The sequence below is a fragment of the Tympanuchus pallidicinctus genome, unplaced genomic scaffold (genome assembly GCF_026119805.1).
Source record: "Tympanuchus pallidicinctus isolate F22 unplaced genomic scaffold, pur_lepc_1.0 scaffold24, whole genome shotgun sequence".
Classification (NCBI taxonomy): Eukaryota; Metazoa; Chordata; class Aves; order Galliformes; family Phasianidae; genus Tympanuchus; species Tympanuchus pallidicinctus.
In genome coordinates, this window is record NW_026294741.1 from 1783183 (window position 1) to 1795686 (window position 12504).

At 47.4% G+C, this 12504-nt stretch overlaps 1 protein-coding gene across 10 annotated transcripts in view; it reads right to left on the reverse strand.

Moving 5' to 3' along the window:
- The window catches only part of MRM1 (mitochondrial rRNA methyltransferase 1), a 40965-nt gene that overhangs the window by 24561 nt on the left and 3900 nt on the right, over positions 1-12504 (reverse strand). For 5 of the 10 annotated variants that reach the window (XR_008208104.1, XR_008208110.1, XR_008208106.1 and 2 more), the window contains exons 4-8: positions 10894-11013; positions 10574-10761; positions 8498-8602; positions 4590-4745; positions 2682-2845 (exon numbers count right to left, since the gene is read on the reverse strand). Coding sequence is in view for 1 of the 10 variants with exons in the window: in XM_052688935.1 (XP_052544895.1) it covers positions 10712-10761; positions 10894-11013 (170 nt within the window). In the remaining 9 variants the exon portion in view is untranslated. Of the gene's footprint in view, positions 1-2681; positions 2846-4589; positions 4746-7273; positions 7326-8497; positions 8603-10042; positions 10762-10893; positions 11028-12504 lie in introns of those variants that run through there. The other 5 variants (XR_008208109.1, XR_008208108.1, XR_008208107.1 and 2 more) reach the window with 4 other exon arrangements.

Sequence of the window (12504 nt, forward strand, 5' to 3'; positions counted from 1 at the left end):
ACAAAGTAAAGGGCAAATTCACTTAGAAACCATCAGTTTCCTTGTGATTTTATTTAACTCTGCAACACGCCCTGATGCACAGGAAAGAAGAAGAAAACAACGATGGGCACCAAACCTGCACAAGCTGCAGGAGCAGCACAGTGCCAGCCTCTGAGCATCCTTCAGAGCATCCCTTAGAGCATCTCTCCACTGCAGAATCTGGAAATAACGTTGGCGGTTTCTCTCCAACCTGTGTGTGCTCCACAGCAATGTCAGATTTGCATTTATATTCTTTTTAGGATGAGTTTTCCCATATGTCAGCCTCAACCATCGCAAAGCATTGCACATCACACTGGGATTTGTTCAGAGTGCACCCTGTAGAAGTCACACGTGTGAAAAGCAGAGTAACCTGGAAAGGGCTATTACTGCTAATCCAGCCTTTTGTATGATGAATAGCAACATACCTAGACACAACTGTTGCTGCACAAATAAACTACTTCTGAAAGAAGTTGAGATAAAATGACTTTCTCACTTTCCAACTTTGTCTGTAATCATGGGAAACAATCCATTTCAGTAACTGAAATTCCTTTCTTCATAAGCACCAACCAGATCATGAGGAGGGGGAGGAAAATGAGTCCCTACACTCACATGCAAAGCATCTGTAGTCATTCTTCTCACACTGCACTGAGGAAACAGCACCCAACACCCTTTTTTGGCCCGACAGTGCAAATGAAATGCAATGAGAATTGGACCGGGTGCACTTTCAGAGCAACACAGGTGCAGCTTTAGGGATGCACAGCAGCAGCATCGTGCAATCCCAGTCCCCAAAACAGGGGGAAGCACCATTTCCCAGCACACCGCCCATCTAATCTTGCTGCTGACAACCACAACCAGTTGGGTTTTTCCCCATTGTGGGGCTTCTCGTGGCTCAGCCCGTGGGTGCTGTGCCCAGGCACAGAGCTCCACCGCGTGCAGCAGGGAGCGGGGAGGAGGAAAAAGAGTGGGGGAAAAAGAAAAAATTAAAACATATTAAAGGTGTTAATAAGCGACTTATTTAAATGGAGTATCACATATTGAACATTAATCACCTTGCAGTAAAAGTGTAATTAAGGAGTCACTCTGCCTTCTGGGGAAGGCTCGCTTGGAAGCCGAGTGAAAATGGTCTCTTTATTAACACAAATTATTTTATTTGGCCAAAGGTAATAATTCTAAGTGAGGTCAACGGGACTTGTGCACACGCGAGCAGCACCAGGGCCAGCCACTGTTTCCATGGTGACCGAGCCAAGTTCACCCCCAGCACAGCGATGGCTGGGCTGAGCGCATCGCCCAGCGGGCACCCAGACCTCCCTGCAGCCACAACGCTGCTCCTGGGGACGCACTGTGTGAGCACCATGGCACACTGCGTGCTTTCCTGGCACACTGACATCACAAGGATGCACGGTTCCCACTCTGAGCAGCACAGGGATACAGGCAGCTCGTGCCATAAAACTCAGCTCCAACGGCAGCACCCAGGAGCCACTCTTGGCTCCCAAGCACCCTCCTGCGCTGGGACAGGCCGTGCGTTGAGCTTTCCATGCAGATGACTGTCTGAAAGCAGCTATGATTTATCAGTCTCTCACGTCATGTCACTCCTTTACACACAGCATTATACATAGAGTGCCGCATTAACATTTTACTATTATTCTTACCTTGCAAAGCAAAAAGATAAGTGAGTAAATCTTGTCAGTGTCAGCGGGGCCACGTGGCTCAGCAGGCACAGCCAGGGACACCTCTGTCCCCAGAGCCACCCGGACCGAGGGAAAAGCCTCATGGGACACTTCTCCAGAGGTGCTTGCCATCCTCACAAACCCTGCAGCACTGCCCACAGGATGCCAAAACAACATGGAAGCCGCACTGATGGATGCAACCGAGGTATAGTTTCAGCACCAACCTCAAAACAAGATGGGGTGGGGATCCCAACCACAGCACCCCATCGCTCAGAACCCATTCATACCCCAACACAACGTGTCCCACATGAGTCCGTGTGCTCCCCTGCCATAAACCAGCTCCTGCCACCAAAGTGCTGAGCGAGGTACCCGGTCCTGTGCAACTTATTATCACCTAGTCAAGATTAATCAAGCAGGGAAAGCTAAAGCAGGTCCCTAATTAGTTGCTGATGATAACTATATTTGTCATCCTCTCCCAATTAGTCTACTGTACATTTTGGAGTTTAATTGCACCTTGTTCTTCATTTAAATGTCATCATGTGCATATATTCTCCTCATTCTTTAGTAGATTTGAGAAAAATTTGACATTAAATATAGATTATCTTTAGATTTCCATAATTAACACAACCAAACTGTCTTCAGCTCATGTATTCCACCTCACACGATATATCTGGATGCTCCCTTAGAATTCAGTGTTCCTGGGGCTCCTGCTGGAGGTGGACATCACCACTGCACCAATGACACCGGGACCACGGATGGGTGGTGGTGACACGGCCTGAGGGTCTCCTCCCTGACCGCACCAGGGTGACCCAGAGCCGAGGGGAGACACAAAGCCAAGCAGTAACAAAAAGCAGAAGGGTGACACGTGCCACTACCTAGCCACATGCTGTCCTGCCCCGTCCCCCCACCCACAGCCCATCCAGCAGCACACAGAGAAGAACCCAGAGCAGTGAGAAGGAAGGGAAAAAGCCATCAGGAAAAGCTGCACGGTCCTACCTGTCCCTTAAGATGAGGTGCATGACACCAGTCATCCCTACTGCTTGGCCACAGCAAAATCCCTGTGTCCATCCACGTATTCCCTACTGCGCCAGGTCTTGCTGTGCTCACTGCAGGCTGCAGCCTCCTGGTGCCACGGGAGGAGGCTGCCGCTGACTGAGCAGCTGGGATAGGAGAGGGGAAGGGAAAAATGGGGGGAAAAAAATAAAAAAAGGAATCAAGGAGTAGTCAAAAAGTGTATTAGAAGCAAATTTGGAGAGAAATCAATGGCTTGTAATTAGATTTGATTTTTCTTCACGTTTTGTTTGGCTGGGGGTTATGTATAGACTCCATGTGAGCAGAGAGGAGAGATTAAAGCGCAGAGAACAGGTGCTGGATCACGAGTTGGTGGCCACCAAAGCATGACAGCTCCATCACCGCTGTCAGGTGGCACAGCAAATAAACATATAAATAAATAACAGGGACAGAGATGCAGCAGACCGGCATTCGCTCACATCACCATGCAGCAACACCCAGCCCTACTCACAGGGCTGGCATTTGGATTTCCCACATCCCCACGGCAGGGGATGCTCCTGTACCCCTCAATGCTTTCATCCTCCTGTGGATGCTGGCGCAAACCTGGTATGGGCACGTGCTCCGGGCAAAAGAGAGGAACCTACTTGTGCCAAGTCATCCTGATCATATCAATAGCTGCCCCTAGGAACTCAGTGCTGTGTGTTTGAGGTCTTCTTTCTCCTCTTCTAAATGGGAGAGCTTTGCATACGTGCACATATACACACATATACAGGCACACGTGCACTACATATATGTATAAACACATATAGGGATGACCTACAGGGTGTCCCCTTGCTGGTGATGGCTCTGCCATCAGAACTCACTCTTATGGTCCATTTCTTTTTTCACAACATTTTCCTTTAACCTTGAAATTTAACCTAAAAGTCAGGCTGCTGTCCACATGACTTCCCAAAATAAATGGCATCCCTAATTAGCAGCACCCTCCGCCGCTCCGCGCTCCAGGCCACGCTGCATCAGTGGACACCTCCGCCTGATGAGCAGTTATCGAACACGCGAGCAGCAATCAACACTAATTAAACACTCGGCTGTTGAGAGGAGACAATGTTTTCCAAAAAAAAAAAAAAGAAAAAAAATCAAGAGGAGGGGAGCACATCTTCTGTTTTCTATAATTAGTGAGCAATATTCCCCAGGCGGTTGCAGCAATCGAACGCGGGTTCGCTCGCAGCTGCTGGGTGCACACACACAAAGGATGCTGGGGGCACACGGTCAGGGCAGGGGGAACACCCATGGGTGGAAGCTCAGCAATGCTTCCCAGAATGGGGTCCTGCCCTTCTCATCCCCCTGGGCTGCATGAGACCAGAACAGAAATGTCCCCAGAGGGGGAAAAGGAGGAGGTCAGCTCTCCCTGAACGCTGAAGCAAGGAAGGGCTCCAGCTATAGAGACAGCACTTTCTTGGTTTGTACGTGAGTGAAGGAAAGGCACAAAAAACAATCTTCAGCATGTTCTGTGCTCTGATATTTCACAGAATCACTGATGTTGGACAAGACCATTAAGATCACCTTAGTTAACCCATCACCATCATGCCCTTATAGAACCATGGCATAATTTAGGTTGGAAAAGACCTCCAGGGCCCCCAGGCCCAAGTCCATCCCACCCCACCTTGCCCACCAACCACATCCCCTCAGTGCCACATCTCCACAGTTCTGGAACACCTCCAGGGACCGTGACTCCACCACTTCCCTGTTCCAATGTCTCACCACTCTTTCAGAGAAGAAATTTTTCCTAAATGTGTGGGAGCAAGCTGGAAGTGGTGTCAGAAAAACCTTTGATTATCACACAGATGCTAAATACCATCAGGAAAAGCGTGTGCCAGGGCAGGGGAGGAGCAGTACCTTCCGACTCCAGGCTCATGGTGACTGTGGCACGGCTTTGCTTAAGTGGCTGCACTCTGCCCTTGCACTCTGCTGTGATCTATCCCAGATACCTCCCATGTTTCTGGTGGTAAACACTCGTTTCTTAGAGCAGCAGCAGATGGTCAAGAGCATTTCCTGAAATTGAATATTATAATGAATTTAGGATCGAAAAAAAATTTACATAATAATCTGTTTTAGATTCTGATAGTGAAGAAACCTACACAGGAACTGCTTCTTTTCAGCTATTTGAATTAAAGTGTAAATCTTCAAGTACTTTAATTATAAACAAACTCCTCGCACTTGCACATCCATGGAAGAAATTGAAAAATTAACCACCCGGTGAAGCTCAAGGCCACACATGGGCTCCTAATGGAATGGGACAGGTCTGTGCCCTGAGAACCAGCCGTACCCAAGACCTGCTGATGGGCATCCCTGCAAGCAGGGCAGAACCCCAAAGGGCAGCAAACTCGGCTGTAAAGTGCAGATCCCTTAAGAAACCATCAAATTTCCTTAATAATAACAGAAGGGAGCCATGTCCCTTTTAGGCCACAGGACCAGGGAGCACTTTGCATCGCAGCCCAGCACTGCTGAGGGCTTTCCCTCTTGGAAAAGCAAATATTTAGACTAGATAAAAAATCCCTGAGAGCGTTTTCCCCAGGTAATACTAGTAACTAAAATAATCACATTCACTTTGCTGGTTTAATTTTATATTTCCATTTCTACCTTATCTTTTTCCTGCAAGCATCATTAAACCACACCATAACAAAAATACATGAAGTGTTATTCTTTCAAGAGAAGCCATAAACCACCTCAAAGCTTTTCAAGTTTATTCTTATCTCGTACATCTTCCTCTGGTTCTTTTTTTTTTTTTTCCCCCTCTCTCATGCATTTCAGCAAGGTAGTTTTCCCTAACGTTAAAAATAGTTGCATTGAAAATGAGATGCTGCCTCTGAAAAACGCCTCTGGAGGATTAAATAAGTAAAATATAGCCAGAAAATAAACTGGAACCTCATTAAAATAATTTTGCAAGAAGAAATCCTACCTCACAATAGGTTTTCAATATCACTTAGAAAATTCTTAAGAGTCATACATATATATACGTTCTTAATTCAGGACCTTCCATTAAAAAAGGCATTACAGAGGGAACTGAAAGGCCATTTAGCACCCTTGTTTATAGAAAAATGCGCATTAGGTACAGATGTAATCTCCAGCAAAAGCCTTGAGATATGGCTTGAAGGAGCCGTGCCGCGCTGCAAGGTGCTAATGAGGGCACAGGCAGAAGCAGGGCCCCTTTCTTTTGCTGCAGAACACAAAGCTGTGTCCCTTCAGCCATGCCCACGACCAGGCTGGATCACTCTGGACGCTCTGTGCCACCAACGCACAGCAGCACTGAGGAGCACTAAAAGCAGCTGCTGGAACCCAACACGCCGGCCTTGCAGTGGCACCTGCACAGCATGGAGTGTGGCACTGCCAGGATCTGCAGCAGCCACATTTTGGATCTCCAGAGAAAAGAGCTGAGCTAAGACTTGTGGAGCGCAGGAGAAACACTGCTGATGTTGCAGCTTCTAAAACAGGGCAGGAAAAAAAAAAAAAAGAGAAAAAAAAAAAATTGGCAGGTTTAACTTTGCATTGAGCTACAGCACGTTGTTACATCTCTGAAGTATATAAAACTATTGATCATAAGCAAGTCATTACCTCTGCATGCAGCCAAAGCTGTGCAGTAGGCAAACAAGGGGCTGTCCCTGAGCCCACCCTGCATTGCGCACAGCCAGGGCAGAACCTGCCTGTGCACAGGCATGGGAAGGCTCTGAACTGGAACTGAATTCAAAATGACAAAAAAAAAAAAAAAAATCACAAAGAAACAAACGTGCCTGAACACCCTGCACAGCAAGATGCTGAAATGCTTCGCTTCAATCAGGGACATTTCTTGAGAATGGGATTCCCTTCGGGCTACCTCCAAAACCTCCATCATTTTGAGCTGGACCTCAAGATAACATTAATAACAATGAGGCCGAAGCCCAATCAAGGTTAAAGCCTTTCCCTCAAAGCAGAACACCCCCCCCCACCACCACCCAGCCAAATCCCCCAGCTCCTTCCCACCCCCAGGTGCCAGGGGACACAGGTGCACAGCCCCAGACACATGCAGTTACATGCAGCAGCCTTGCAGAATGCAGCCATAGTCAACCATGCTTGATGTTACACAACATTTGGGTCACAAATTTTATAGAGAATAAATATCACACTTCAATTTCATGGTGACTTAGGAGGGTTGACTGGCAAATACCATGGCTTTTACATGGTTCTACCAATTACCAAGCAATTACACGTAACCTAGATCTGGAGGACATACAGTGGGATATAATACATTCCTCTCTGTGTTAAAAAGAAAGAAGCAGTTAATAGAAAACACTTTTTTTTTTTTTTTTTTAAATAAAACCCTCCTATTAGAATCCACAATATTCCTGGGTGATGTTATTAAAACTCCACGCCAACATCAAACCCAAAGGAAAGACTGCCATCCTTTACCACATCAGTCGTGGGACAATCAATAAAGATTTACTTTAAACTGTGCCATATGTCGCTTCCAAGAAAGTTTTATTATTCAGATTCATCAGTTTGTACCTCAGCCCCCATGCAATTAAATCCCACTTAGTGGCACCGACCTTCTGAGTTGAACTTGTCATTCCTGCAGCTGGTTTGGAGTTTAACACCACTCTTAAATAACGAAAACAAAACGTCTGCATTGATGGGGAGCACGGGGAAACCCCATCAAAACAGGGAGAGGGGAAGAAAAAAAACACACAACAAAAAGGAACGCAGGCACATTTTAACATGTTGTAGCATATTTGTAAACATCGTTAATCATGGATTAGCAGATGGTAATGCTAATTGCACCTGTGGAAGTAACAAGACCTCAAGGTTGATTACATTTACAAACTCCGCTCCTCGCTGGAGGATTCCCTGCTGTGCCTGGAGGACCCACGTGCTGCAGGACGACCCTCTGTGCCTCCCTGGAACCACTCAGAGCAACAGGACCGTGTGCTTATTGGGATCCTTGGGCTCTTTGACCTGATTTGGGGGGGATGAAGAGATTTGTGCTCCCCTGGTAAAAAGGCAGAGATGGGGAGCGTGGCTCCTGAGACACAAGGACAAATATTTTGCCATCGTGCCTAGAGACTTTTTGATTATTGAGAAATCATTTTGGAAGGGCAATTACTAAATTTTAAAATCAATTTGGTAAATATGCTTCCAAAAGGAATCCATGACAAGCAGCAGGGAGGGAAGAATTGACTTTTAAATTACACAAACACACGCTTTATTCATATCTAAATATCAAAGAGACTCTATGTACAAACAGAAGTAATCAGGAAGCATGTTTTGATCTTGCTGATGTACACAAAAAATGACAATTAATGTCCTCCTTTATGATATAAAGCCGTGAGTTTTTTACAGTTACATTACAGGGACGATTATAGTTGAGCTTAAGGCTAAAAATAATGAAAGACTATAAAAACTACATTTTAACATTTAAAAATATCCAGGAAATTAACTGCAGAAGCAGGCAATGATCCAATTAATGGATTGCATTTATTAAATCGGGGGCAAACCGCACAGCACTCAAAGCTCCAGCTCCAAAGGTGCAGCTCTGCCTGGTGCTGTGACCATTCCCAGCGCTTTCCCTGGGTGTGCCAACAGAGCTGGCAGGCAAACTCTCATTAGCACTAACCATAAAGCACCACTGCCTCTTCAACTCAAACCCTGCAAGCCCTGTCTGACACTGCAGCACCAAATTTAGGCCTGAAGAGGTATATAGCAGCAGTGTCCCCACAGGCATCAAAGCTTTCTGGGAGCTTTGCAGAAGAGGTTCCTGCTCCATCGCTACTCACCTGGGATCTGTTGGGGATGAGCCGCTGTGGCTGAGCGTGGGCAGAGGGCACGTGGCTTTCCCAAACACAAGCAACCTTAATGAAGGGTCTCCTCATGTTTAAGCACTGCACAGAGAAAGACATTATTTGTTTTTTAATGGAGAAACTGCAGTTTATATGGAATTAGAAATCTCTCTCTTAACGCACTTAACTATAGGTCAAGAAGAAAGCAATGGCTCTATCCTCATCCCTGCTGCTGGAGAGGATGAACCCTGCTAGCCCCAAGAGCTGCATCTGGCTTGCGAGAAATAAGCAAATCTAGAGCACGGGCTCCCTCTGCTGGGACAGACACGGCTGCACAGCCAACATCGTGGCGACAGCGCGCCAGCAGCCTCCCCAGCCCTTTCCCCTTTTATTTCCGCAATTAAGAGCCAGGCACATTCAGCCCCAGAAACGTAAGTGCCCCACACCTGCCCAAGAACCACTATCCCTGTCGTCCACCAGACCTCAGCTGCTACTCAGTGAACATCTTCAGACTCAGCACCACAGCTCTGCTCACATTGCAGCAGGCATTTCGGGGAGGATTCGGTTTTGTCTTTTTGCAGAGGAGACACCTCAGGATACACTGTGTCACAACAGGCACCTTCAGCTGCGGCTGCAGACCCAGAATGGCGTACTCAACACCACCGAAAAGTCACATCTCTCAGTGCAGAGCAGTGCAGGATCCCACCTAGATGCCATTAGGGCATGGCTTACCCTTACCCATCCACATGGGGCTCCTCCAGACACAGCCCCAGCCCCTCTGTCCCACCTCACTGAGGGCTCAGAGCAGCGCAGGCAGTTAAGGCTGTAGCCAAGCAGTCAGCACCATGAAACCCACCACTGGGTCACTGCCTCCATGGGCCGCGCTCCATGCTCACTTCAGCCAGGAAAGTCCTCACTGCCAATGCAGTTGCAGAGCAGTGTGTCCTGTCCCACCCCACATCCTGTCCCTCTCCTCATCCCACCACAGCCATTGCCCTCAGCAGGGCCGCCAGCCTCTTGCAGGGACACATCTGAAAAACCTCCACATCCACAGACTGGTTTACAGACTTCATTTAGCTCAAAGGAAAGTCCTAATTAGTCACTCTGAGTGATTTACTCGTTCACTTGGAAGGGGGAGAGGAGGGAGACTAAGCTGAATTGTTTGAAATTATCCCTAAAGGGCACTGTAAATTAAGTGTTAATGAGGAATCCTATGCAAAGGGCCACAGTAGCTAAATAAAATAATTAAGGTGCTAAGCGATAACATTCATTCGGTTCTCAATAATTCAGCCAGGCTTGTTCTCAACCAGGATATTTGCAAATGAAGCCACTGTCATCACTGCCCCTGAATCCACACACCATCAGTGGGGACAGCAGTGCTGGGCAGCTCAGAGTCCAGCTGGATTAGATCCATCACGAGAAGAAAACTTCCCTAAATGAAGAGAACAAGCTCCCGGCTCCCCTTCCCACCTGAAGGAAGTGCCTCGTTCCACTAATCACACTCTGGATTTATATATGACACAAAAAGGATTGAGTCAAGTCTACAACAAATCTTTACAGAGGCTTTATTTTAATGGGCTGCATTTTTCCCCACTGCAGCTGTTTCTAACAGGTCACGTTCATCCTCTGGCACGGCCGCAGACTTGTGTTACAAATACAACACGGTGTGTTTTCAGACATTCAAGCAGCAAGGTGTAACAGAGAGACTGCCTCATCATGAATAAATGGCTACTGAGCAGTCCCAGATCAGACTAGCTTCTATCCAGCACTCCAGGCACAGGGCACGGCTGTTCTCTGAGTCAGCATGAACCACCATTCATCTACAGCCCCATACCCACAGCCTGAGCAATGCAAGAAGTTCCCCAAGCAACAAACACAAGGCTTGCAGCCACCACTGCCTATTTTACTGCTAAAACTGAAGGTTTGTCTACTTTCAAACCTCCTTCCTTACAATCTCTCCTCTGAGATGCTGGTGGAACGTGTTACTATGCACGCAGGCATGACTTCAGTGCTGGCCCAGGGCTGCTGGTGTGGTGCATGAGACAGAACACACCCTGGGTCAGTAGGGCTCACCCTGAAACTTGCTGAGATGGTGCCGAGCCTGGAAGGAGTACTACCATATCCATACTGAACACAGCCATGGAACACTGAGCAGTTTCTTGCCATCAAAGATCTTGGCTGGGCAACTTCCACCATGTGCCAGGACAAAAATCAATCACCGTGCCTCAGCTTTTGGCTGCAGATGGAGTGCAGGAGAATGCCTGTAGGAAAGTAAACAAAAAGACAATAATCTTTTATTTTAACTCTGTAAGAAAATCTGAGGGTCTGGATGCTTGACTGATTTTTAAATGCAGAAATTCAGTCCAATGCCATTGCACAGGATCTGTTTTTACCAGTGGCTACGGAGACGTTCAGTGACTCGATGCCTGGGTGCAGTGCCCTGCCAGAGGGGATGACCAGCATCTGGTGGCACAGGAGCTGCGTCTCCAGGGAAAGGCCATCACCTTCACTACCTGCAGAACAAAGACTGCTCAGGTCAGCCTGCAGCCACGCTCCTCTTTTCCATTCATCAGTATACGTCGCTGTGAAGTAACTTCCCAACTCCCATTAACAACAACCACAGACAGATGGAAACCTGTCCTATCTTCCCTTCCCAACCCCTTCCACTCACCCTGGATCTGTTCCCAGAACCAGCAGGGTTTTTGAGGAATACCTGTGCATCACACCTGTACTCCAGCATTAAGCACAGAGCCTTGCAAGCACAAGTGTGAGGATCCCATAAGCAAGCATCCAATATGCAGCTGCCCACAGAACGGGCTGCTGCCAGGGGATGAAGCAGACAAGGCCACTGGCCTCCTCTGCCACAGCAAATCTGTGTCCCTATCAATAGTGACAGGTTCAGCCCTTTCAGCAGAGAGTACCACCAGCTGAGTGCAACTTGTGAATGCAGACAGTTTAACCAGAGGCTTCAATTGATTAGTTGTTAAACCATCCAACAGCCCTGATATGTTTGGGCTGATACACTGGTGAAACAGAGTTGAAATCTATCCCAGGTCATTAGTAGTTGTTTGACTCACACTGTCACAAAGGGAAATGGAAAGGGAGAGGCTTTAAACAACCCTATGTGCAGACAAGTGAAAATTCAGAAGACCGCAGACCTCCCAGCCTGTTCAGCTCCCCAAAGACTTCTTCCATATTCATTATTTAGAGCTACACAGACAGCTACATGGCTGCAGGAACACCTGGCTCATTTCAAGACGTGCTTGCCCCCTAACAAACTAGGCTCAGCATGATGGAAGCCAAACGTTCCCCTTCAGCTGCTGTGCTCTGGTCCAGACTCATCCCACAGCAGCACAGGGGCACACACTGCCTGACAGGGGCTGCTGTGCCTCTGCTTCATAGGATTCTTCAACTTGGACTGCACCTATCACCAGCGGTGCCACAGCTCCTGGAGCATTCCTTTCCTCTCTCTGATAAAGGTCTTACGATTCCTAATAAAGGCAGCAATTTGGCTTCCAGCTTTTACAAAGCTGTTTATGGCCCAGGCTGCTTAAAATAATTAGGACCCATAAATTCAGGGCAAAAAGACTTGCACAGAGTGCGACACGTGGGAGGGAGTATTGACTAGATCAGATAAAATCCTGGTCTGTACTGGTGAATAAAAAGCACATCCTTGGCTTCAGTATCAGTTTTGTCTCCCGTTGACAGCGCACCTGACGTAGATCCTCTGAATTGTTTGGTAATGCATCTACGTGCTCCCAACCCATTCCTGTTCACACAAGGCTTCCAGTCTTAAGGCCAGTCAGCATGTCTGCCACCTCTGGCAATGAGTCCAGAGCAAACAACACCAACTTGGACTGTCCAAATCATTCTCTGCTATGCCAGCGAGGACACCAGAGGAGTGGATTCGAGTCTGCAAACACAACTTGTAAGACAATCTGTGCGATGCCAGGAAGCTCACTACCATGCTAATATATCTTTGCTGCTGTTTGTGGCTAGAAGTG